At 66.7% G+C, this 25,419-nt stretch overlaps 1 protein-coding gene across 2 annotated transcripts in view; it reads right to left on the reverse strand.

Moving 5' to 3' along the window:
* Positions 1–325: 325 nt before the first annotated feature.
* The window catches only part of ADAP1 (ArfGAP with dual PH domains 1), a 36,895-nt gene continuing 11,801 nt past the window's right edge, over positions 326–25,419 (reverse strand). The window contains exons 2-11 of one of the 2 annotated variants that reach the window (XM_080672650.1): positions 23,141–23,271; positions 18,737–18,828; positions 14,464–14,546; positions 8,128–8,240; positions 7,157–7,303; positions 2,586–2,669; positions 2,281–2,343; positions 1,356–1,424; positions 891–1,119; positions 326–813 (exon numbers count right to left, since the gene is read on the reverse strand). In XM_080672650.1, coding sequence (XP_080528776.1) covers positions 785–813; positions 891–1,119; positions 1,356–1,424; positions 2,281–2,343; positions 2,586–2,669; positions 7,157–7,303; positions 8,128–8,240; positions 14,464–14,546; positions 18,737–18,828; positions 23,141–23,271 — 1,040 coding nt within the window. In that variant the 3' untranslated portion in view covers positions 326–784. Of the gene's footprint in view, positions 814–890; positions 1,120–1,355; positions 1,428–2,280; positions 2,344–2,585; positions 2,670–7,156; positions 7,304–8,127; positions 8,241–14,463; positions 14,547–18,736; positions 18,829–23,140; positions 23,272–25,419 lie in introns of both variants that reach the window. The other variant, XM_080672649.1, reaches the window with a different exon arrangement.

A 25,419-nucleotide genomic window follows, 5' to 3' on the forward strand; every position in this document is an offset into this window, starting at 1 on the left:
CCCCTCTTCCCAAACCCCTTCTCACAGACACCGTCCAAGGCGTGGAGCCAGGGCATCTGGGACGTCTCGGGGCTGTGACTGCTGACGACAGCAGCTCCCTGGGCCCAGGTGAGCTGAGCTCAGGCCTCCTTCCTCCAAGGGGTCAGACAGCAAGGGCGGGCCTGGGAGTGGGGGTCACTGGGCAGCGCTGAGCCCTGAACTGGGCCTGTGAGGAGCCCCGGGGCTGGGCACTAGGTGGGGGCCGGTGACCCCAGGACCCATGGCTTTAGGGCCAGGTTTGTCCCACCCCCCCCTCCAGCCCCCAGACCCCACGACTAACACAGCAGAGGCTCAATAAATACTTGTTGAGGGGACGGGGGGAGGGGGGAGGGGGGAGGGGAAAGGGGAGGGGAGAGGGCAGCACAGGGGGCCTGCAGGCCACCCGCTGCCCCACAGTCCAGCCTCCTGGTCGGGTGGGTCCTGCTCAGGGGGATGGGTGGCAGGGGAGGAAGGGTGGTCAGTGGGCCGGGGCGGGGAGGGAGGGGACAGCAGCATGATGGGGTCAGAGGTCAGACAGGTTGGCCCGCGATGAGGTTCTAGAGAAACAGGTCCTGGTGTTGAGGGCTCAGGGCCCCGCGGAGCCCAGACTGCCCCCGGGACTAAGCCCGGGCTGTCCTCGGGGCTGGTGGCCGGCTTCCTCGGTCCGCAGGCCCCTCGGTCCACAGCCCCTCGGTCCGCAGCCCCTCGGTCCGCAGCCCCTCGGCCAGGCCCGCTGAGTCCAGTCCTCGGCCCCAGGCCCAGCTCCCTAGGGCTTGTGTTTGAAGTGAGCTTCCACTGGAAAAGACAGGCGCTGGGCTTGGTCACAGCCACGCAGGGTGCCGTGGCCCCCGGCCAGCCCCGCCCGCCCTCACCTGCGTACTCCTGGGGCAGCATGGGCCTGTCCACCACCTTCCGGAAGGCCTCCACCCACGCCCGCTGCTCCGGCTCCGTCTCGCAGGCCAGCAGGAACCTGCGCTCCGGCGTGACGATGGTGATGCCGTGGGGCCAGCGGTGGCCCTGGGTGGACGGCGGCAGCCCGTCCAGCACCGTGTAGCCGCTCTCCCTGCTGCCGATGAAGACTTCCCCGCGGGCAAAGGCGTCCTGCGGGTGGGGACAGGCTGACCGGCAGCCCCCGGCCCACCACCCGCGGGTGCGGGGCCACGAGGGCAGTTTCCGGGGCAGCCCCCCGTCCAAGCCCAGCTTCGCGCAGGGCCGGCGAGGCCACGGCGAGGACCCCGCGCCTTCCCTCCCCGCAGCAGAGCTGCCCCAGGCGGGGGCCCAGTCTCAGGAGCGGGAGCAGGAGGCACGTCCCCCCGCCCGGCGCGGCCCTGCCCTACCAGGGGGTCCTTGAAGTACATGAGCCTCCGGTCGTCCATGGTGAACCAGCGCCTCCGGAAGCCTTCCGTCTGCTGTGGGTCAGAGCCGGCGGCCGGTGGGTTGGCCTGACGCGGCCCTTCCCCCAGCTGACCACAGCTCAGCACCGGGCGGGGGCAGGGCCGTGGGCCCATCACCCAGCAGCCTCCCCGTGCTCCTGTGGGCACCTGCCCAGGGCCTGGCCCCTGCTGCTCCTCCTGCTGTGCCCCTCCCTCCACTGCCCCCCGCCTGCGCCTCCCGCCCCCGGGGGCCTTGTCCTCCCTGTGGGCCCAGCGTGGTCTGGGCGGGGGGGCCACCTGGGTCCTGGGGCGGGGCCCAGCAGGGGCACAGGTATGTGAAAGAGGGGCGGGGCCTGACCTGAGGTCCCCTCCCCCTGGTCGTGGGTCCGTGGGGCCCCTGCTCTTACAAAACATTTGGGGGGCCCGGGCCATCCATACCCAGATGACCCGCTAGAAATGCACAGGCAGGATGAAGGCTCGCTGGAGTGTGGCTGCGCTTCCGCCTCCCCCCCTAACTCCACCCCCCCCCAACTGACTCTTCCACCTCCAGGACCCCCCAACTCCACCCCCAACTCCACCCCCACCCCCCACGACTGACGCTTCCACCTCCACCCCCTAACTCCACCCCCCAACTCCACCCCACCCCCCACGACTGACTCTTCCACCTCCACCCCCTAACTCCACCCCCAACTCCACCCCCAATTCCACCCCCACCCCCCCCAACTGACTCTTCCACCTCCACCCCCCAACTCCACCCCCAACTCCACCCCACCCCCCACGACTGACGCTTCCACCTCCAGGACCCCCCAACTCCACCCCCACCCCCCACAACTGACGCTTCCACCTCCAGGACTCCCCACGCCCCCCGCCTGAGGCCGACCGGACGCACCTTGGGCCCCGTTTTCTCCATGTAGCCCTCCTTCAGGTAGTTCCTGGTCAGCTTCGGCACCAGCTGGGGGGAGGTCCCGCTGTCCAGGTGTCTCCCCCCTCCAGCCCCCCCGCCCCCCCCCGCAGCTTGGGGCAGAGCCTCAGAATAAAGGTGGGCTGCTGTGGCTGCTTCCGGGGGCCACAGAGGTCAGGGGGCCACCGGCGCGGGGGGGTCACAGGCGTCGGGGTGGGGCCTCTGGGGTCCATGTGGGCCTTGGTCAGCCCCCAGCCCCCCACCCCAGTGGCAATGGCGGCAGCGCCACTCACGTCAGCGTCGCTGGCCCCCGGGAAGGCCACCTGCAGGTAGTGGAAGCGGGCGGCCCGGAGCGCGTTGAACCAGTCGGCCATCTCCTGGGGGCAGAGCCGGTGTTGGTTGCAGCCCCACAGAGGCCTCCCTCCCAGCGCCCTGCCCTCTGCCCGCGGCCTGGCCCCGTGGCTGAGCATCAACCCATGGACCAGGGGGTCACGGCTCGACTCTCGGTCAGGGCACAGCCCGGGTTGTGGGCTCGATCCCTAGTGTGGGGCGTGCAGGAGGCAGCCGGCCGTGTTCTCTCTCATCATTGATGTTTCTCTCTCTCCCTTCCTCTCTGAAATCAATAAAAAAAATGGTTAAATGTTAAAAAAAAAAAAAGAGAGAGAGCCCTGCCCGCCTCCCGCAGGCCCTTCCTAAAGCACTGAGAATGGGGTGGCTGGAGGGATCCCCGAAAGTTCACACTGGGCCATGACGCCTGCACCTGCCCACTGCACCTCCAATAAGGACAGGCTCACAGCAGGCCACCAGGCCCCCGCGCCACCCACCTCGGCAGGACCTCCTGGTACCATCTCCACCGCTTCCTTTCCACCACGCCCCACACCGTCTCCTTCTCAGCTGTGCCAGCCACAGGCCCTTTGCACGTGCCATTCCCCCTCCTCACCGCGGTCCTTGCCCCCGGTTACCCCTCCCCGTTGTCCGCTCTCACTCCCCCCGGTTGGGATTTTAGACCCTTGGCTCCGACGGATGCCTGTCTCCTGCCAGACCCCCCTCTCTCCATGGGCACAGCCACGTCCAACAGGCTCACCCCATCCACTCCAGGTCCTGGCCCCCAGCAGGGGCCCACACCCTTCTCTAGGGAGGAAGGGCGCTGCGGCTGCACTGCCCTCGCCTGCCCTGGTCTGTGTCCCCACAGGAAGGAGAAGTCGAGGCTCACCCATGAAGCTGGTTTGCCCAAGGCCTCGGGCCAGGTTCCTCAGGGAACAAACTGTTCACACTGCGTGAGGGCTGCCCTCTAAAGGCCTAAACCCAGGAGCTGGGGAAGAACAGCCGGGAGAGGCCTCAGGTGAGGCTCCAAGACGTCAGGGCCCAATAGTGACAGCCTGACAGGGACAGCGACAGCCTGGGCCACGGGGAGAAGGAGCCTGAACCACACGGGGGAGGAGGAGGGGGAGATGGGAGAGGAGGAGGGGGAGGAGGAGGGGGAGGGGGAGAGGGAGGAGGAGGGGGAGGAAGGAAAGGGGGAGGAGATGCAGGAGGGGAGGAGATGGAGAAGAGGGGGAGGAGATGCAGGAGGGGGAGGAGATGCAGGAGGGGGAGGAGATGGAGAAGAAAGGGGAGGAGATGCAGGAGGGGGAGGAGATGCAGGAGGGGGAGGAGATGCAGGAGGGGGAGGAGATGCAGGAGGGGGAGGGTAAGATAGCCGGGAGGCAGCCCAGCCTGTGCACAGCCCCAGGAGCTGGGAAGGGGGAGCGGGTCTGGGCTGTGGGAGGGGATCTGAGCGGAAGACCTGCTGGCTGACTGCCCTGCCCCCCCCCCCCCACGGGTGATGGAGGCGTACTCTGCAGAGGGTGGAAGAGAGGGTGGTGTGGGGGAGGTGTGCATGTGGGCACACAGCCAGGCCCAGAGCCCCCGTCCTGCAGCTGGCCCTGTGCTGGGTCGGGGGCACATGCAGGAGGGTTTCCTCCGGGGGGTCTGACCAGCCCCCATTTCAGGAAACCTCCGGTGGAGAAGGAAGCTCAGGCAGGCAGACAGGAAGGAGCATCGATGTCAGAGATAAGACTACAGTCATGGAGGACCGTGTGCATTTGACAAGGTCACGCCAACCGAGAACAAGAACAGAAACAAAAGACCTGAAGACAAGCTTGAAGGAATTTCCCAGAAAGCAGAGGGGAAGGAGGAAGTGGGCGTGGGGGGTGCGTGGCTGGCTTCTGAGTGGCAGGAGATTCGGGAAGAACGAGAACTGAGAAGGCGGAGGAGGGACCTGCAGAAGAGACAGGTGGAGAGAACTGCCTGCCGTCCGGCTCCCGGGTCCCGGCTCCCGGGTCCCCGGCTCCTGGGTCCCCGGCTCCTGGGTCCCGGGCTCCTGGGTCCCGGGCTCCCGGGTCCCCGGCTCCTGGGTCCAGGGCTCCCGGGTCCCCGGCTCCCGGGTCCCCGGCTCCTGGGTCCCCGGCTCCTGGGTCCCGGGCTCCTGGGTCCCGGCTCCTGGGTCCCGGCTCCTGGGTCCCCGGCTCCTGGGTCCCGGCTCCTGGGTCCCGGCTCCTGGGTCCCCGGCTCCTGGGTCCCGGCTCCTGGGTCCCGGCTCCTGGGTCCCGGGCTCCTGGGTCCCCGGCTCCTGGCCCGGAGGACAGGCCGGCTCCCAGCAGAGGACAGACCCGTCTGGTCCCAGGGTCAGCGCCTTCCAGACCAGAGTCCAGGTCCGGCCACGGAATCGGAGGAGCACAGCCTCCCACACGGGCCAGGTCCAAGGAGACTCGCTCGCACGCTCTTTCCCGGGAAGCTACGAAGGGGTGTCCCCAGCAGAGGCAGGAAACAGGGTCCGCCCAGGGGGGAGTCGGGCTGCAGGACAGACGCCCGCTGCCTGGGGGCCGGGCTCGCTCCAAGGCCTTAGATCAGGGGTGGGCAAACTTTTTGACTCGAGGGCCACCATGGGTTCTTAAACTGGACCGGAGGGCCGGAACAAAAGCATGGATGGAGTGTCTGTGTGAACTAATATAAATTCAAAGTAAAGGAGCGGAGGGGAGAGCAAGAGAACCGGATAGAACAGCCGGATCCGGCCCGCGGGCCGTCGTTTGCCCACGGCTGCCTTAGATAATCAGTGGAGGGAGGGGGGGTGGGTAATAAGCACGCAGGTAGCTGCGTGGGGAAGACAGCGTCAGCGCCAGGGAAGTAAGACTCGCAGGAAGGAAAAGAAAGCAGTTTGCCCTCTGGCTCAGGTCAGATAGCACACGTGGTCACGGCCAGGTGAACCCTACAGTGGGCAACCTTGCAGTGCGTGTGAGTGCGTGTGAGTGTGAGTGAGTGTGTGAGGCGGGCACGGGGCAGTGCTGGGGGCCGTCCTCTGTAGGAGGTCATGGCACAGCCGATGCAGACAGGCCTGGCAGCTGTCAGTCACACACGCAGCCCTGAGCCAGGGCTCCTCAAACTTTTTAAACGGGGGCCAGGTCCCTGTCCCTCAGACCATGGGAGGGCCGGACTATAGTTTAAAAAAAAAACTATGAACAAATTCCTATGCGCACTGCGGGCCCGGGACGCGTCGGCTGCTAAGCAGGACAGGCAGCGGCCCCCGGCGGGCCGGATAAATGTCCTCGGCGGCCGCCTGTGGCCCGGGGCCGTCGTTTGAGGACCCTGCCTGAGAGGGTTCTGGGAGGAGGCCGAGCAGGAGCCGGGGAACTGTCCCCCGACCCGCACACCCACTGCAGGGACAGTAAACTCTAAACGTCCGTCAGTTTCAGCCCAGCACCGGCCGCTGCGCAGCCCTGACCGGCCCGAAGCGACCAGCACGCGCTGGGCTGGCAGGAGCCGGTGGGCCAGGACCCTCCTCAACGGCCTGTGCTTGTCGCTGGCGGCTCTGGCCATGGAGGTGCCACCACCGCTGTCCACCTCCCCTCCAGCCAAAGGGACATCCAAGGATTTAAAGGGCCAGTGTCCTCTTTTTGCCCCTTCATTTAAAAAAAATTTTTTTATTGATTTCAGAGAGGAAGGAAAAGGGAGAGAGATATAAACATCAATGATGAGAATCATGGACCAGCTGCCTCCTGCACGCCCCACACTGGGATCGAGCCCACAACCCGGGCCTGTGCCCTGACCAGGAATCGAACCCTGACCTCGTGGTTCATAGGTCAGCGCTCAATCACTGAGCCGCACCCACTGGGCTTGCCCCTTCTTTCTTTGCTTTTCCCCTTTGGGGAGTCAGACGTTAAAGACCAGGACACCCCGAAGAAGCTGAGCATTCGGGGGAATTAGAAAGTGACCATGTGTGACCAGAAAAGGCCCGAGAAGACGTTAATCTACAGCTCAGGTTGTCTCAGCACAGAACAGCCCCCAACAACACACACTCACACTTTCACACACACTCACTCACACACACACTCACACTCTTACACACACACTCACACACACTCACTCACACACACACTCACACTCACACACTCTCATACTTTCACACACACATTCACACTTACACTCACACACTCTTACACTCACTTTCACACACTCACACACACACTCATACTTTAACACACAGACACACTTTCACACACACACACTCATACTTTCACTCACACACTCACACACACACACACTTTCACACACACACACACACTCACACACACTCTTACACTCACACTTTCACACACACTCACACACACTCATACTTTCACTCACACTCTTACACTCACACTTTCACACACACACACTTTCACACACTCACACACTCATACTTTCACACACACCCTCACACACACTCTCATACTTTCACACACACACACTTTCACACACTCTTACACACACACACACACTTTCACACACACACACTCACACACACGCACACACACAGAGAATGAAGGACCCGCCCAGCCGCGCCCACCTTCCCGTCCTCGTGGTAGATGAAGATGTTTCGGGTGCTGTTGTCCTTCAGGTAGGTGATCTGCAGGCCGTGCGGGTGTCCGATCTTGGCCGGCTGGAAGGTGGCGTTCAGGTGCTCAATCTTCATGACGGCCTTGGGCTCCTTGGCCTGGAAGCAGGGCCAGGCTCAGAGCCAGGCAGGCGGGGTCTCCACACTCGAGCTGGAGTGGGAGCGGGCAGGGGGAGCGGGCAGGGGGCTCTGTGGGAGCCCCTCTGGGCCTGGGCTCCTGGCCTGGAGTCCACAGTGATGGCTCCGGTAGGGAGGACGCGGGCGCCCCACAGTTGGGCGGGCCCTCTGCCTGCAGCACGAGGCTCCGGCTGACCTGCCGGCCGGGGCGGCCCTCCCTCGCCCTGTGCCCGGCCGGCCCCATGCTTATCTTCATCTCAGTCTCCGGGGGGTCTGCCCGCTGCAGGGCCTTGGGGACCCTCGCACCCCCACATGTTGCCTGGGGGACCCAGGTCCAACCCAGCATGTGTGGTCCTGTCCCTCAGAGGCCTGGGAAATGCCACCAGGGAAGTGCCCACACCCGTTCCCAGCACCCAGGCCTGGCTCACAGTGACAGACCCAGCGCTGGGTGGGGAGCAGGGGGCACGTCCCTGAGGACGAGAAAGTCCCCTAGAGCTGCGTGCGGGCAGCTGAGGACACAGACACGGCGCCGCTGCCCCAGGGTGGGGCCCCGCCCCCACCCCCACCCCCACCCCACCCCCACCCCCACCGCTCACATCACCCTCCCCCACCCCCACCGCTCACATCACCCTCCCCCACCGCTCACATCACCCTCCCCCACCCCCACCGCTCACATCACCCTCCCCCACCGCTCACATCACCCTCCCCCACCGCTCACATCACCCACCCCCACCGCTCACATCACCCACCCCCACCGCTCACATCACCCACCCCCACCGCTCACATCACCCGCCCCCACCGCTCACATCATTTCTGTTGAAATACTTCAGGGCACCCTCACGCTCCGTCAGCACAAACTTCCGGCTCAGAAACTGCCCGTTGTCCCGGCCGCGCTTCCAGAGAAAGCCCTCTCGGTACCCTGTGGGGAGAGGGGACGCAGTCAGTCACAGCGGGCCAAGCCGGGGCCACCAGCCCAGACGGCTGGCTGGCCCAAGGGCACTCGGCCCAGGGAACAGGCCACGGGCCTTCGGGTCAAGTGCTCGGGCGCAGCCTCTCCCACAGGCCGGGGCAGGACCACCCCAGCATCACCCGGGACGAGGCCCCACCCGCTCCTGACACCGCCCCTCTCATCCATCCCCAGAAGGAAGCACTTCCTGTTCTCGTCCCCGCTGTACAGAAGAGGAAACTGAGGCTCCGCCCGAGGCCACCTCACCAGCAGGAGCCCTGGCGGGAAGGGAAGCCGTGGCCACAGGCCTGGAGCCCTCGCCCCCCTGCCCTGCCCGCCAGGCCCAGCAGGTGGCAGCAGAGCCCAGGACAGCCGGGCGGACGGTGAGGCCCGCCGTGACCCCACCTCCTGTCAGCTGTGCTGAGGTCTCCCCCAATCCGGAGAAAAACAGCAGGGCTCGCCCCAGCCTGGCCGGCCCACCAGCCGGTGCTTCCCGCCCCTGAGCCGCCAGACGCCTCCCTCAGGTGCCCCGACAGCAGCAGCAGCAGCAGCAGCAGCGTTTCCGATGGGCGATGGGCGATGGGCGATGGGCACCAGCTCGGCCCCACAGCGGACAGCGCCTGGCCCTCAGCCTGAAGTCAGCGTGGGCTCTCAGCTCGAGCCCCAGGGCGTGGGGCGTGGGGCGTGGGCCGTGGGGCATGGCATTTCCCTGTGAGCTCCAGGCCCAGCGGCATGAGCTGAGGTGCAGTGCCCAGAGACACAGCCCAGCCCGGGGGGCCTGGGGCTTGGCCCCACAGCTTGACCATGCCCCCCCGAGAGAGACCTGCCCCCCGAGAGACACCTGCCTCCCCGAGAGAGACCTGCCCCCCGAGAGGGACCTGCCTCCCCCGAGAGAGACCTGCCCCCCGAGAGGGACCTGCCTCCCCCGAGAGAGACCTGCCCCCCGAGAGAGACCTGCCCCCCCCCGAGAGGGACCTGCCCCCCGAGAGAGATCTGCCCCCCGAGAGAGACCTGCCCCCCGAGAGGGACCTGCCCCCCGAGAGAGACCTGCCCCCCGAGAGGGACCTGCCTCCCCCGAGAGAGACCTGCCCCCCGAGAGAGACCTGCCCCCCCCCGAGAGGGACCTGCCCCCCGAGAGAGACCTGCCCCCCGAGAGGGACCTGCCTCCCCCGAGAGAGACCTGCCCCCCGAGAGAGACCTGCCCCCCCCCGAGAGGGACCTGCCCCCCGAGAGAGACCTGCCCCCTGAGAGGGACCTGCCCCCCCCCGAGAGAGACCTGCCCCCCGAGAGACACCTGCCCCCCGAGAGAGACCTGCTCCCCGAGAGAGACCTGCCCCCCGAGAGGGACCTGCCCCCCGAGAGGGACCTGCCCCCCGAGAGAGGCTCACCAGGCTCACCCAGTGGGCCGGGCCCCGCGTGCCTTCACTCATCCAGCAGCAGCACCCAGCCAGGAGGGTCCCTGGACGTGAGCTGCAGCCGGGGGCCCGGTGGCAGGGCTCTGACCTACAGCTCTGTTACTGGGGCGCTGGGCTGTGTCCCCGTTTTGTGCACAGGGAATCCAGGGCCCAAAGATACTGCCTGACCCCCCAAGGTCACAGAGCAGCCAGCAGGGAATTGGGGACCACCCTGTTCCCTGGAGGGAGGCGGCTCTTGGGGAGGCTGGGGTCTGGCCGGGGGCTCCCCGGGGTCACCATCACCCCCTCGTGGTCCCCCCAGCACCCACCACAGGGCGCACAGAGGAGACCCCCGTGCTCACAACGGCCTTGCCAGCCTCCGTAGCACGCCCCGCCCAGGCAGAGCTGGGGTTGGGACCACATTAGCCCAAGATCACCCCCCTCCCCACCCACATGCCCCAAACCCTGAGACCCACAGGAGAACAGCAACCCCGACACCCACGTGGAACACGCTGCCGGGACGTGGGGCTCAGGGCTGAGTCCAGTGGGGAGCCTGCCCAGATCTTGGGGGACAGATGCCCAGATCTCGGGGGACAGATGCCCGAATCTCGGGGGACAGATGCCCGTATCTCGGGGGACAGATGCCCGAATCTTGGGGGACAGATGCCCGGATCTCGGGGGACAGATGCCCAGATCTTCGGGGACAGATGCCCAGATCTCGGGGGACAGATGCCCAGATCTTGGGGGACAGATGCCCAGATCTTGGGGGGCAGAGTTAGTGTGCCTGTCTCCCAGCTGAACCTCACAAATGACTCAAACCCCCACCAGCCGCCAGGGGGATGCCGCGGGCCCACTGTGAGCCGCACTGACGTGGCTTAAGGCTTCCAACAATAACCCCAGACTGGGCACCAGGCCCCCACAGGGGGGGTGTGGCCGGACCTCCTGCTCTACACAGCCGGGTGGCTACGGGTGGCTACGGGGGGGGGGGGGGGGGGGAGGCCTGGGAGAGCGGGTGTGCGGCCTCAGCGGGAAGTGCTGTGTCTGTTGGTGCCCGGGGCATTGTCTGCGGGTGAAAGGCCGCCATTGAGGCTCTGGCTGGAGGCGGGCGGGTGTGGGGAGGGGCCAGAAGCAGCTGTTCCCAGGGTCACCCCCGGCTGGCAGGGGCCTCGGGGACCGGGCCCAGGGACCGCCCACATGACCTTGGCCGAGGTGGGGTGGGGAGTGCCGGGCTGGCACCTGCCCGAATGGGCCCACCTGGAGCCTGGCCCCTCGCCGCAGCCTCGCTCCCTGACAGCAGGCCCCGCCTGGCCTGTGGGTGCCCGAGCCGTGACGAGGGCCACGGTGGCTGCGTGCCCCTGGGCTGCCATCGCTGCGCCGTGTGGCCCGCCACCGAAGCCCGGCCCACAGGACCCCGTCCTGTGCACAGAGGTGCCCCCGGTGCCCTCGCCCGCCTGCCCCCAGCGCAGGCCCTGCACCCGGTGCCCACGTGGCTGCGTTCCACGCTCGGGACGCGCTTGAAGGCGGCTGGCCGGCGGCTGGCCAGTGTCCCCCAGGCTGTTTCTGTTTCTGTTTCTGTTTCTGTGCATGTTGTCAGCGTCGGAGGGTGATGCCCGTGGTGGTGACATCCGTGGTGGTGACATCTGTGGCGGTGACTCCGTGGCGGTGACATCTGTGGCGGTGACTCCGTGGCGGTGACTCCGTGGCGGTGACTCCGTGGCGGTGACTCCGTGGCGGTGAGGCCATGGCGGTGAGGCCGTGGTGACGTGTGAGGTAGAGCTGGTCACCCAGGAAGGGGGTCTGCTGGGTCAGTGCCTTTCCCTTTGTCCTCAGCGTCAGGACCACACCCTCGGAGGCCGGTGTCCACGCAGGTCTTGTCCCCGGGGGGCTCCTGGCTGCACGCAGCCTCCAGTCTGCATTTCTCCGCCCGTAGGCTGTTTCTGCTGAGAGTGCGCCCACCCCTCCCTGGTTCACCGTTTTCTGTGTGGACCACGGACACGTCCGTCATCACTCATCTCGTCGTCGGTCAGACTGTCCGCTCCGGCCACCAGGAGCCTCTCCCGCCGCCCGGTGTAGGACTGCCCCGCGGTGCCCGGGGCGAGCGGGGTCCTCAGACCAGGACGCGGACGCGGCAGCCCGCGAGCCGGGAGCTTCCCCTCTCTCCTCCGGGACTTCCGCCTTCCCCGTGAGAACGCCTTCCGTGAGAAAGTGGTCAAATCTGGCGGCAAATCGAGGCAGGGTAGGAAGTGCCCCGGGAACCCCCACGCTCCTCGCAGACCAGACCCAGGGCTGGGATGGGTCCGGGGTGGTCAGCCCCCTCCTGCAGGGGCTCATCTCTCCGTCTGCCCTCCAGGCCTGGACACGGGCAGCGGTGAGGCAGGAGGGAGGGGGAGGAAGGCTAGGGGGGCGGGGCTGGAGGCGCTGAGGGCCCCCTTTGTCCCAGCTGAGTGCTGGGCAGGATTTGGGTCTGAGTGCCCTGGCCGGCCAGGCGGTCCAGGCTGCGGGGGGCTGGACATCCCTGATGCTGCTGTCATCCTGGCGGGAGGCCAAGCCGTGCAGAGGCCCTGGGTGACAGGAGGGGAGGGGCGGCCCCTGCATGAGCAGGTGAGTTTAGAGGCTGTTTGGGTGGGACCCACGCACAGGGCCACGGCTTGGGTCCTCCGTGTCTCTCTCACACACACACACACACACACACACACACACACGCGCACACGCACGCGCACACACGCACACGCGCGTGCACACACGCACACACACGCACACGCACGCTGCTCCTGGAACCCAGCCCCGCCCCCTTCCTCCCGTGAGGACGACCCCGGGTCCACGGGCACACATCCCATCATGGCGAAGGTCACACGCCCACCCTGACCCGTCGAGCCAGAGACCAGACCTCCTCCCACGTCTGTGACCATCACACAGCCCCTCTGCGCACAGCACCGCACGCCAGGTGCCGTCGGGACCTGCGGGACTGCGGGTGCCAGGAGGGCTGGTCCGACCAGGGAGGCAGAACCGGAAGGTGGACGCGCTGAAGCTGAGCCCGACAGCTCGGACCGGCCCCGGATCCAGCTGCGCCTGAGGCAGTCCGCCCACGTTGGCCACGCATTTCCCCGCTGCCTCACCCCTCAGCTGGATCCCCGTCACCGACAGCCAAAGCTTCCTAACCTGGCAATGTCTGCCCCCCGCTCCACCTCTGGGACGAGGTCACGCGCTCTGCTGTTACCCATCTAAGACACTCCCACCTGACACAGAGGAGCCCTGGTGAGCTGGCCTGGGTTCCAGAGCAAGCAGGCAGGGTGCCGGCCGGGACGGGCGTGGGAGGGACCCGGGGGCTAAACAGGCACAGAAGGCCATGGGCGCCCCCAGCCCCGTGTCAGGGACTGTGAGCAGAGGAGGAAGTGGCCGTGTGGGTGGACGGCCATGGAGTCGGCTGCACCGTGGCCAGGTGTCGGGGCAGAGGGCTGGGGGGACCCGAGTGGCCTGCCTGCGAGAGCACTGGGCCCGAAGAGGCACTCCCGCCTTGGCACCAACGCTGGAGTGGGAGCCAGCCCCTGCCCCTGCCCCTGCCTCTGCAGCCCAGGGGCGTGGGCATGGGTGTGGAGGGACCTCTCCTCACAGCCCGTTCCAGGCAGCACACACCCACGGGGTGACAGCCTCTGGGCACGGGCCGCCCCGGCTCTGTGGCACCGCCACAGCGTCCCCTCTCGGCCCCACCTGTCCCTGCCGGGACCTGCTCGCCCAGCAGAGCCGCCCACACCGGCCAGGAGGGCCCGGCGCAGCTCTGCGGGTCCCCACGGGCAGCCCTGAGGGTCCCCACGGGCAGCCCTGCACAGTCAGTGTGTGGCTGTGAGGGGCAGGGACTCTGAGCAGCAGGGGCCCAGCTCACAGCCAGGAGGGGACAGGGACAGGGACGGGGACGGGGATGGGGAAGGGGATGGGACGGGGACGGGGATGGGGACGGGGACGGGATGGGACGGAGAGGGGACGGGAGGGACGGGAGGGACGGGGACGGGACAGGGACAGGGACGGGGACGGGGATGGGACGGGGACGGGGACGGGAACGGGAACGGGACGGGGACGGGGACGGGATGGGGATGGGGACGGGGATGGGACGGGGATGGGGATGGGGACGGGGATGGGACAGGGACAGGGACAGGGACGGGGACGGGGACGGGACGGGGACGGGGACGGGAACGGGAACGGGACGGGGACGGGGACGGGAGGGACAGGAGGGACGGGGATGGGGACAGGACGGGGATGGGGATGGGGACGGGGACGGGACGGGGACGGGGACGGGACAGGAGGGACAGGAGGGACAGGAGGGACAGGAGGGACGGGAGGGACAGGAGGGACAGGAGGGACGGGGACGGAATGGGAGGGATGGGACGGGATGGGGACGGGACAGGAGGGACAGGAGGGACGGGAGGGACAGGAGGGACAGGAGGGATGGGAGGGACGGGAGGGACGGGAGGGACAGGAGGGACAGGAGGGACGGGAGGGACAGGAGGGACGGGAGGGACGGGAGGGACGGGAATGGGGACGGGACGGGGATGGGGACGGGGACGGGGACGGGGACGGGACGGGGATGGGGACGGGGACGGGGACGGGGACGGGAGGGACAGGAGGGACGGGAGGGACGGGGATGGGGACAGGACGGGGATGGGGACGGGGACGGGACAGGGACAGGGACAGGGACGGGGACGGGGACGGGGACGGGGACGGGAACGGGACGGGGACGGGGACGGGGACGGGGACGGGGACGGGGACGGGAGGGACCGGAGGGACGGGGACGCAGCAGCGCGCCTCACCTGCTGAGTAGGGCTCCTGCTTCTCGGGGTCGGTGAATTCCTGCCGCTCATACTTGGCCCGGATCCACTGCTCGCGCAGGAGGCTGGGGACAGAGCACAGGGCGGGAGCTGGGCCTGTGGAGTGCGGCTCCAGCAGGCGCGTGTCCAGGCCCCGGAGGCAGGGCGGAGGGCCCAGCTGTGGCGTCTGAAACCGCTGGCTGGTCAGATGCTGTGTCACCAACACTTCCCCTTCCTAACACGGAGGTGCGGCCCACGCCCCATCGTTCACCCATTTAAAGTGATCCATTCGGCGGCCTCGGTACAGGCACAAGGCGTGCAGCCACCACCGCAACCCAGTTCCAGAACGTTCCGTCACCCCCAACAGAACCGTGCCGCTAGCAGTCACTCCCCAGACCCGAACCGTGAACCCCGACCGTGCAGGCGGCGGCTGTGGGACCGTTTCCTCTCGGAGCACCTGTGTTCGGGCAGCCGCAGGGCGCGAGGTGCGGGGCGGGAGGCGGGGAGGGGGGCACGGCTCCCCTTTCATATGAGTCCCTGCTTGTGAGGGGGGCTGGACTCCTGCGGGACTTAGGGAAGGGTCAGGCCCCGCCCCATCCAGGGTGAGGCCCCGCCCACAGCAAGATACCCAGACTGAAGCCCCGCCCACCCAGGTGATGCCCCGCCCACATGGAGGCCCCGCCCCCAGTGGGTCCTGTGGCTCTAGGCAGGGAAGGGCCCTCTGGCTGCACCCAGAGCAGATGCTGCCTCCTGGAGCTGGAGGGTGGGGTGATGGGGTGTGGGGTGTGGGGTGTGGGGTGTGGGGTGTGGGGTGTGGGCTGGGGGGTGATGGGGTGTGGGGTGTGAGGTGATGGGGTGTGGGGTGTGGGGTGGGGGGTGGGGGGAGAGGGTCTGGGGTGTGGGGTGTGGGGAGGGGGTGTGGGGTGATGGGGTGTGGGGTGTGGGGTGTGAGGTGATGGGGTGTGGGGTGTGGGGTGTGGGGTGGGGGGTGGGGGGAGAGGGTCTGGGGTGTGGGGTGTGGGGAGGGGGTGTGGGGTGATGGGGTGTGGGGTGTGGGGTGTGAGGTGTGGGGTGTGGGGTGTGGGGTGGGGGGAGAGGGTCTGGGGTGTGGGGTGTGGGGAGGGGGTGTGGGGTGATGGGGTGTGGGGTGGGGGTGTGAGGTGATGGGGTGTGGGGTGTGGGGTGTGGGCTGGGGGGTGATGGGGTGTGGGGTATGGGGGTGAGGGGGTAGGGTGATGGGGTGTGGGCTGGGGGGTGATGGGGTGTGGAGTGATGGGGTGTGGGGAGTGGGGGGTGGGGTGGGGGGTGGGGTGAACGGTGGGGGGTGGGGGTGGGGGTGGGGAACCTGCCACATGCCCCTGTGGACACGGGCCCGGCTCATTTCCTGGGCTTCCGCACGCTGGTTCTGGGGTCTGACCCCCCACCCCGAGTGCCTTTCTGCACCCCACCCTCCTGCTTCAGGACACCCTGCCCAGAGGGGCCAGGCTTGCCTCCTGGGAAGTGACCCCTGGACGTGTGGCTGCCTCTGCCTCCTCTTCACGTGGCCGTTGGGGGCCGCACTGCGTCCACCCCTCCCCCATAACCTCACCCCAGGCCCTCAGATGGGCCCTTACTTGGGACAGGCCAGCTGCAGGCAATAAATTAAGAGGCCGTCACCCTGGGGTGGGGGCCCCGATCGAGGGGAAATCGGGATGCAGACAGGGACGCCAAGTGAGGACACGCCCAGGAGAGGCCCTGGGGGGCCCCCACGCCCTGCTCAGAGCCCAGCGTCCAGGGGGGCCCCCACGCCCTGCTCGGAGCCCAGCGGACAGGGCTGAGGGTGGCGCTCTGTCAGCCCGGCCCCGGGAGGTGGGCCCAGGGAGACGGGGCTCTAGACCTTCTGGGGAGAGAGGGGCGCCCACGGGCCCACGCTGCTGGGAAGCTGGCTGCTCGGCGCCCCGCCGGCCCTCTACGGTGTGCACGGCATTAACACCCCCCCACAGCACCCCGCAGTCCCCCCCCCCCCGCCCCGAGGCAGGTCCCTGTGGATCCCAGCCCAGCCCAGCGAGAGGCTCTCTGAGACCCACCCTCCCGTCACCCGTGCCTCGGGCCTGCCTGGCATCAGAGCCCACGCCCCCGGATGCCCAGTCCCCGGGGGCAGCTGGCCACCCACCCGCCAGGGGCTGCCCCAGGGACGGGGTGCCAGCATCCCAGCAAGGACACGGCCTGGGGCCAGTCTGTCCCGTCACAGACCCAGACGGGCGGGCGGGAGACGCAGGGCACGAGGCGAATGACCCGACCACGGAGCCGGCTCCGCTCAGAACAGCGGCTTCGTCCGGGGCCCGGCTCCCCTGGGCCTGAGGGGCCGCGCGCTGGAGGACATGCCGCCCCGTGCCTCTGGGGGGAGGGGGGCTCGCGGGAAGTGCCATCTGTGACAAACAGTGGCCGATGGCCCAGCGCCCACCCCCCACTCCCCCCACTCCCACGGGTGGTCAGTGCTCAGCGCCCACCCCCCACTTCCCCCTACTCCCCCACCACTCCCCCACTCCCACGGCGGTCAGTGCGCAGTGGGTCAGGAGCAGGACCGGAGGTGCTGCCCGGAGGGCGGTTATTTGGCATTGCTGGCCTGGGAGGGGGCGGGAGGGGGCGGGAGGGGCATTCATGGGAGGAGATGACACCCCTTCCTGGTCCCGGCTCCTAGGCTGGGATCCGGGTCACCCTGGGAAACACTCAAACCCCCCCCACCCCCCCACCCCACCCCCGCCTGGGACTCAGCTCCCTGCTCCAAAGGGGGCTCATTCCGTTCCTCCCCGAGCTGTGCTTGAGCAGCGTGGACCACGCAGCAGAGGGGCAACCGTGGGGGGTCTGAGTGACGTGAGGGCCAGTCCCCCTGGGGAGCGCAGAGGGACCTGGGCACAGGGCGGGGGGCGGAGAGCACTGCTTCAGAGGCCCCAGGCGTCCTCAAACGACGGCCCCGGGCCACATGCGGCCGCCGAGGACATGGATCCGGCCCGCCGGGTGCCGCTGCCTGTCCTGCTTAGCAGCCGACGCGTCCCGGGCCCGCAGTGCGCATAGGAATTTGTTCATAGTTTTTTTTTTAAACTATAGTCCGGCCCTCCCATGGTCTGAGGGACAGGGAACTGGCCCCCTGTTTAAAAAGTCTGAGGACCCCTGGGAGTGTGGGGAGAGGGGGAGCCAGGGCGGGAGGCTGTGGGAGGGGCCTCAGAGTGGGAGGGTCTCCCGGGGCCCCTCCCTGAGAACCTGGGGCCACAGGCCCTCACACTCACCCAACTTCCAGAACCCACAGGGGTGCCCACCCTGTGCTGGGAGCTGGGAAGAGGGAATCCGAGGGGCCGCCCCCCCCCAGGAGCCTCCAGCCCACAGGATCCCAGGAGGAAAGTGCTAAGTGCCCCCCCACCCCCCTGTGAGTGGCCAGAGGAGAGTGGGGCCTCAGGAGAAAGAGAAAACGAAGGGAGACAGGTCCTAGGGCACTGGGGGGAGGGCACTGGGGGAGGGCACTGGGGGAGGGCACTCGGGGGAGGGCACTGGGGGGAGGGTACTGGGGGCAGGGCACTGGGGGGAGGGTATTGGGGGGAGGGCACTGGGGGGAGGGCACTGGGGGAGGGCACTCGGGGGAGGGCACTGGGGGAGGGCACTCGGGGGAGGGCACTGGGGGCAGGGCACTGGGGGAGGGTACTGGGGGGAGGGCACTGGGGGAGGGTACTGGGGGAGGGCACTCGGGGGAGGATACTGGGGGAGGGCACTGGGGGGAGGGTACTGGGGGGAGGGCACTGGGGGAGGGCACTCGGGGGAGGGCACTGGGGGCAGGGCACTGGGGGAGGGTACTGGGGGGAGGGCACTGGGGGCAAATGCGGCGGGTGGGGGTGGGGACGAGCATCCGGCCTGGATAGGAGGCAGATGCCAGGGCTGGCAGGGAACCCAGGCCGAGCGCAGCCCTGTGGGGCCCACAGAGGCCCGTGGAGGTGAGTGAGGGATACAGGGTCCCACAGCCACCCGGCCCCTGAGCCAGGAGAGCTGCACACAGGACAGCTTCCCAGACCCCGGAACCGGGCTGAGCGACCAGCTGCCAACCGCCCTTCAATGCCTGGGCACCAGCCGCCTGGCCAAGGACCAAGCCGGGCGAGGAGGCCCAGTGGGCTGCCCTGGGCGGCCGAGGCCCAGCCTCCCCAGCTCTGGGCACAGCCCTGCCCCGCCCTGCCCCGCCCGCCCGTGGCCTCCCACGGCCCCCCGCCCCCCGCTGTTTACCAGTGACCGACAAAGCCCAGCTGTTACTCACTGACAGTCGGCGGGCGTGGGCCGGTAGTAGAAGGATGGCACTTGGGACTCGTATGTGGCCCTGGCAGCGTCGTTCCCATGGGAGGCCATGAACTGTGAGAGAGAGGACGGGTCAGAGAGCCCCAGGGCTTGGCCATGGCTGGGCTGGGACCTCCCGAAGCCTTCTGTCCCAGGGACACGATCTGGGGTGAGCGGGACAGAACCTCCCCTTTCCCCGCAGGTGGCAGGGGCCCTGGGAGGGTGCACAGAGGGGAGCCTCCTGGGGAGGGTCTGAGTTCTGTCCCAGTCCCATGGCCACCCCGACATGAGACGGGCACCCCGCTGCAGGCTGCTCCCCCTCGAGGCGCCCCCCACACGGCCTGGCTTATTCAATCGGGGGACCCTATTTAGGGAGCAGCTAGCGTGTGCCGGTGTGGCTCCGTGGATAGAGCCTGGGCCTGCGGACTGAAGGGTCCCGGGTTCGATTCCTGGTCAGGGTACGTGCCCAGGTTGTAGGCTTGATCCCCACGAGTGTGCAGGAGGCAGCCAATCAAATGATTCTCTCTCATCATTGATGTTTCTATCTCTCTCTCCCTCTCCCTTCCTCTTTGAAATCAATAAAAATATATTTTTTAAAGAACAAATAAATAATAAAATCAGTTGCTGTTAGGAAGAAAGATAAATAAAAATAAATAAATAAAACCGGTCACTGTTCTGCAGCAGGTGTAACAGAAGGGAGGTCCGCTGACGATGCTTGGGCCTAAGAATCAGCCTAAGGAGGAATGTTCATTCTCTACGCAGAAACCCTGTCCCCTTGCCTGGCTGGCGTGGCCCATTGGCTGAGCACTGACCTGTGAACAAGAGGTCACGGTTCAATTTCGGGTCAGGGCACATGCTCGGGTTTCAGGCTCCATCCCCATTAGGGGGCGTGCAGGAGGCAGCCCATCAATGATTCTCTCTCATCCATGTTTCTCTCTCTCTCTCCCTTCCTCACTGAAATCAATAAAAACACTGTTTTTTTAAAAAATCAATGAAAAAAATTATCCTCGGGTGAGGATTAACCAAAAATCACGGGAGGAGGGGTGGCAAGAGATTAACCAAAGAACTTATACGCACGTGTGCATAGCCCGTGGACAGGCCGTAGTTCAGGGGAGGCCTGGGGAGGGAGCCGGAGCCGGGTGGAGGGAATCAGTGGGGGGGTGAAGGGGACGTTTGTAATACTTTCAACAATCTCTATATATAAAAGCCTAAGCGACCGTTGGACAGTTCGACTGGTAGCTATGACGCGCACTGACCACCAGGGGGCAGACACTCAGAGCACAGGCATGGAAATATGGAACAGACTGATGAATCTCAGAGGGAAGGGGGAGGACGGGAAGAGATTAACCAAATATCTTATATGCATACTAGAGGCCCGGTGCACGGATCCATGCACCGGTGGGGTCCCTCGGCCTGCCCTGCGGGGATCGGGCCCAAACCAGCAGTCTGACATCACCAGAGGGGTCCTGGATTGCGAGAGGGCGCAGGCCAGGCCGAGGGACCCCACTGGGCCTCTAGTAAAAAATAAAATGTCAAACTCAAACAGTACATAAATAAATAAATAAAACCTCCCACCTTTGACTGCAAAAACTGAAAACTAAAATAAAAAATCAGGGGATAATTTTCAGAATCATTTGAGGAAACCATAGGAGGAAACCTTTGTGACTTTCGCTTAGGAAATGGTTTCTTAGATCTGATACCGAAAGTACTAGCAATGAAAGAAAAAAAACGAACTTCTTCAAAATTAAACACGTTTGTGTTACAGAGGAGGCCGCCAAGAAAGGGAGATGTGAAGAACCTCAGAGGCACGGTGCTGTAGGAGGGCAGCCAGACGTGAAAGGTCACATGTTGTGGGTCCCACCCGTGTGTAGCTGTGTAGCGTGTGTAAGGTCCAGAGCAGGCAAAGCCAGGGAGACAGGAAGCGGGAGTGGGACCAGGGGCTTGGGGGCGGGGCCAGGACTCAGGGCGGAGCCAGTGCGCAGGGCGGGGTCAGGGACCTGGGGTGGGGCCAGGACTCAGGGCGGAGTCAGTGCGCAGGGGCGGGGTCAGGGACCTGGGGCGGGGCCAGGACTCAGGGCGGAGCCAGTGCTCAGGGCGGGGTCAGGGACCTGGGGTGGGGCCAGGGCTCAGGGCGGAGCCAGTGCTCAGGGGCGGGGCCAGTGCTCAGGGGCGTGGCCAGGACTCAGGGGCGGGGTCAGGGACCTGGGGCAGGGCCAGGGCTCAGGGGCGGGGCCAGGGCTCAGGGGCGGGGTCAGGGACCTGGGGCAGGGCCAGGGCTCAGGGGCGGGGCCAGGGCTCAGGGGCGGGGCCAGGGCTCAGGGCGGAGCCAGTGCTCAGGGCGGGGTCAGGGACCTGGGGCAGGGCCAGGGCTCAGGGGCGGGGCCAGGGCTCAGGGGCGGGGCCAGTGCTCAGGGCGGGGTGGGGCCAGGGCCTGGGGCAGAGTGACTGCTGGTGGGCGGGGTCTCCTCCAAGGGATGGGAAGGTTTGGAACTAGACGAGAGGTGGTGGTTGCACACAGTGTCCATGTGCTAAATGCCCTGAACGCTTCACTTTAAAACTGAGTTCACCACAATGCCCCTTAAGAATATAAACTGTACCTTTTGCATTTAAAAATTACTGCAAAAGGAAGTTAAAAGACAACCCACAATGAGAAGAAGTTGCTTACGAACACCTTAGGTGCTAAGGGACTGGTCTCCAGAACATGTAAAGAACTCTTCATAATAAAAACCCCGAACTCGATAATAAAAGGACAAACCGCCCATTTCCTGAAATGCGTAAAGGATTCGCATAGACATTTCTCCAAAGATGGCACACGCGTGGCCCAGAGGCAGCTGAGAAGAGGCTCAAGGCCATCGGCCAGGATGCGATCGCAGCTCACACTCGGGGGACGGCTGCTGCCGTCGGAGACAGACCGTAGCCGTGTTTACAAAGAAGTGGGGGTCACACAATCTGAGTGCGCAGCTGTTGGGAAAGTCTGGCAGATCCTCGAATGTGAGAGTCACCACAAGACCCGGCAATTCTGCTCCAGGCTGGAGAGGAGAACGCGCCCACACGGACACCCGCACCCACGCTCACAGCGGCACTCCCGGCAGCGGGAGAGGCCACCCAGGTGTCCTGAGCTGGAGCGTGACACAGGGTCCATCTGCGGCAGAAGGTGCTGGGGCAGCTGCTGCTGAGCGAGGAGCCGTGAGCAGTGCGGAGGAGAGCAGGGGACGGAGCCTGGGCTGTGTGACCCCCCCGGGGTGATACCCCCAGCACAGGGGCTGGCGGGGGAGCCGGGGAGGGCGGCAATGGGTGCCGGCTTCTTCCGGGACATGAAGCTATTCTGAACGTAGATGCCGGTGGTGGCACAGCCCGGGGACTTGGCGCTTTAAAAGGGTGAGTTGTGAGGGGTGTGAGTTACTCTCAATGAAGCTGTGATGAGTAAAAATAGTTCTGGGGTAGCGCAGCCTGCTTTGCTAGAAACCCTCAAACCACAAAAGAAAAGGCTGACAAATCTGACATCAACGTGGAAAGTTTCCACTGAGAACCCCCTGAGCAAAGTCAAAAGGCAAGTGGCCTGGAAAAGCAGCAACGGTTCAACCCCCTGAAGCATGAGAACCTCGAGAAAATGGAAGTCCCCCGCCCTGTTCCCCGAAACCTCACACAGACACTCGCTTTCATCTAAGACAAGGGAATGCCCCACGAAGACCCCTCGGGGACAGTTACTCCTTTCCCTCAGCAAAGGGCCCTCCTCGGAGCCAGCATGGGGGACGGGGGACGGGGGACGGGGAATGGGGGGGCGGGGGGCGTGGCGGACAGTACAGGCAGACTTCTCGGCTGCAGTACCGACCCTGACGGTGCACGTCCCCCGGAGCTGGGCTTCCCTGAACCCCCAGCCACCAGGGGGCCAGACCCCCCCTGCTCCACCTCCTCCTCTGCCCCACACCCACCTGGTGGTCTCCCCAGCCCGTGTCTGCTGCCTCTCCATGACATTTGGGCTAAGGAGGGGACCCACCTGTCCCCCTCCCTAAGGCCAGCAACCTCCCCAGCCCTCCTGCAGCAAGAGATCGATAGACGTGGGTCAGGGCGGGCGGGGTCGTGACCCTCCAGGGCGCCCACGAGGGTGAGCGGTAAGACCCTAAGAGCAGGAGGGCCTGTCCTCGGCACAGCTGAGCACGGCCCCCGGGTGTTGGGACTCGAGCCCCAGGAGCTGCCTGTGGAGGAGCCGTTCACCCTGTCTCTGCAGCTGCCCCACAGGGAGGTGGGGGGTGGAAATCGCCCCAGACGGATCCCCGGCCTCGGGTCCCCCCAGGCCCAGCCCTGGAGCCTGGAGCACAGGGATGAAGGGGCCTTCGAGGGCCGGGCCGAGGGCCCAGGGCGGCCCTGAGCGCCCCCCAGGCCATACCTCCACTTGGGCCTCCTCCCAGGCGTCCAGGCGGATGGACTTGACCTTGCTGACCTGTGGGATGTTGCGGTGGATGGCGGAGCAGCTCAGGCAGATGAACACGCCCAGGGTGTAGGAGGCCCAGTCGGGGTCTGGAAGGCAAAGGCCAGAATCTCGTCAGAGCGGGGCGCGGGCCGGGGTCACAGCGGGGAGCCCCAGCCTGCAGGGGCCTCCTTCTGGCCTTGGCTGCCCCATCTGTGCAGGGCACCTGGGGCCAGAGCTGCCCAACCCCGAGTGGACACTGCACCCCATGGGGGACGCTGACGACCGCAAGTCCAAGGACGGACGCGCAATGACGCACACGTTTGTCCAGCGTGACGAGGACCCCGGCTTGGCCGTGCACACAGCACACTCCGGGGTGGGACACACCGTGGGTCTCGTTTACTGAGAAGGCTGAGCAGACTCGAGTGTGGGTGATGCCGACCGGCAGGTGCTGACCCGAGCCCACGCGGGCGGGGTCAGGGCTGTGTTTCTGTGGGTTGATGTCTCTCTCCCTGACCCACAGCACAGGGGCCCTCCCTGCCCCCCAGCCCACTCAGTGTCCAGGCCCCTCCCTGCCCCCCAGACCAGCTCAGTGTCCCAGGCCCCTCCCTGTCCCCCAGCTCAGTGTCCAGGCCCCTCCCTGTCCCCCAGCTCAGTGTCCCAGGCCCTTCCCTGTCCCCCAGCCCAGCTCAGTGTCCAGGCCCCTCCCTGTCCCCCAGCTCAGTGTCCAGGCCCCTCCCTGTCCCCCAGCTCAGTGTCCAGGCCCCTCCCTGTCCCCAGCTCAGTGTCCCAGGCCCCTCCCTGTCCCCCAGCCCAGCTCAGTGTCCAGGCCCCTCCCTGTCCCCCAGCTCAGTGTCCCAGGCCCCTCCCTGTCCCCCAGACCAGCTCAGTGTCCAGGCCCCTCCCTGTCCCCCAGCTCAGTGTCCAGGCCCCCCCCTGTCCCCCAGCTCAGTGTCCAGGCCCCTCCCTGTCCCCCAGCTCAGTGTCCAGGCCCCTCCCTGTCCCCCAGCTCAGTGTCCAGGCCCCCCCTGTCCCCCAGCTCAGTGTCCAGGCCCCTCCCTGTCCCCCAGCTCAGTGTCCAGGCCCCTCCCTGTCCCCCAGCTCAGTGTCCCAGGCCCCTCCCTGTCCCCCAGCTCAGTGTCCAGGCCCCTCCCTGTCCCCCAGCTCAGTGTCCAGGCCCCCCCTGTCCCCCAGCTCAGTGTCCAGGCCCCTCCCTGTCCCCCAGCTCAGTGTCCAGGCCCCTCCCTGTCCCCCAGCTCAGTGTCCCAGGCCCCTCCCTGTCCCCCAGCTCAGTGTCCAGGCCCCTCCCTGTCCCCCAGCTCAGTGTCCAGGCCCCTCCCTGTCCCCCAGCTCAGTGTCCAGGCCCCTCCCTGTCCCCCAGCTCAGTGTCCAGGCCCCTCCCTGTCCCCCAGCTCAGTGTCCCAGGCCCCTCCCTGTCCCCCAGCTCAGTGTCCAGGCCCCTCCCTGTCCCCCAGCTCAGTGTCCAGGCCCCCCCCTGTCCCCCAGCTCAGTGTCCAGGCCCCTCCCTGTCCCCCAGCCCAGCTCAGTCTCCCAGGCCCCCCCCAGCCCCCCAGCTCAGTGTCCCAGGCCCCTCCCTGTCCCCCAGCTCAGTGTCCAGGCCCCCCCAGCCCCCCAGCTCAGTGCCCAGGCCCTGTCCTGAAGGCTGGGACGGGTCTGGCGCAGTAAGTGGAGGCCAGAGGCAGGTGGCCGGCCCAAGACACAGCTTCTAAGTGGCACTGAGAATAGAGAAGTTTCAGAGAAAAAAGCTGCGTCACCGGCGGGCCTGCGCCCAGCCGGACGCTCCCGGGGCTGTGGGCATGGAGCCTGCCTCCTGGGGGTGGACGGGTGGGAGGGCAGGCCCGCAGGAGTCTATGGGGTGGGGTGGCTGGGGTGGGAAGGGGCTCCTCTCACAGGGACCCCTCCCTGCACCGGGATTGGCTGACATCAGGGGGCCCTCCAAGGCCTGCAAGGGTGGGGGCAGTGCAGAGACCCCAAGGCCTTGGAGCCTGGGCTCTGGGGGGCCTTCCCCCAGCTTAGAAGCGCTGTGACAGGAGGGAGGGCCACAGAGGCGGGGCCCCTCCCGCCGAGCACACTCCTGTCCACTGCGGGCTTCCTGCCCCTCCACCACGGCCGCGGCCATACTTTCGGGGCGCCCAGCACACCCATTTTCTGCTTAAAAGACCCTCCCAGGCCACCTCCAGCCCAGAGGCTGCCCCCCAACCCCTAGGGACCCCCCCCCCACTGCCTGCGCCTCAGCT

Source organism: Plecotus auritus (genome assembly GCF_963455305.1).
Source record: "Plecotus auritus genome assembly, chromosome: 6".
NCBI classification, from domain to species: domain Eukaryota; kingdom Metazoa; phylum Chordata; class Mammalia; order Chiroptera; family Vespertilionidae; genus Plecotus; species Plecotus auritus.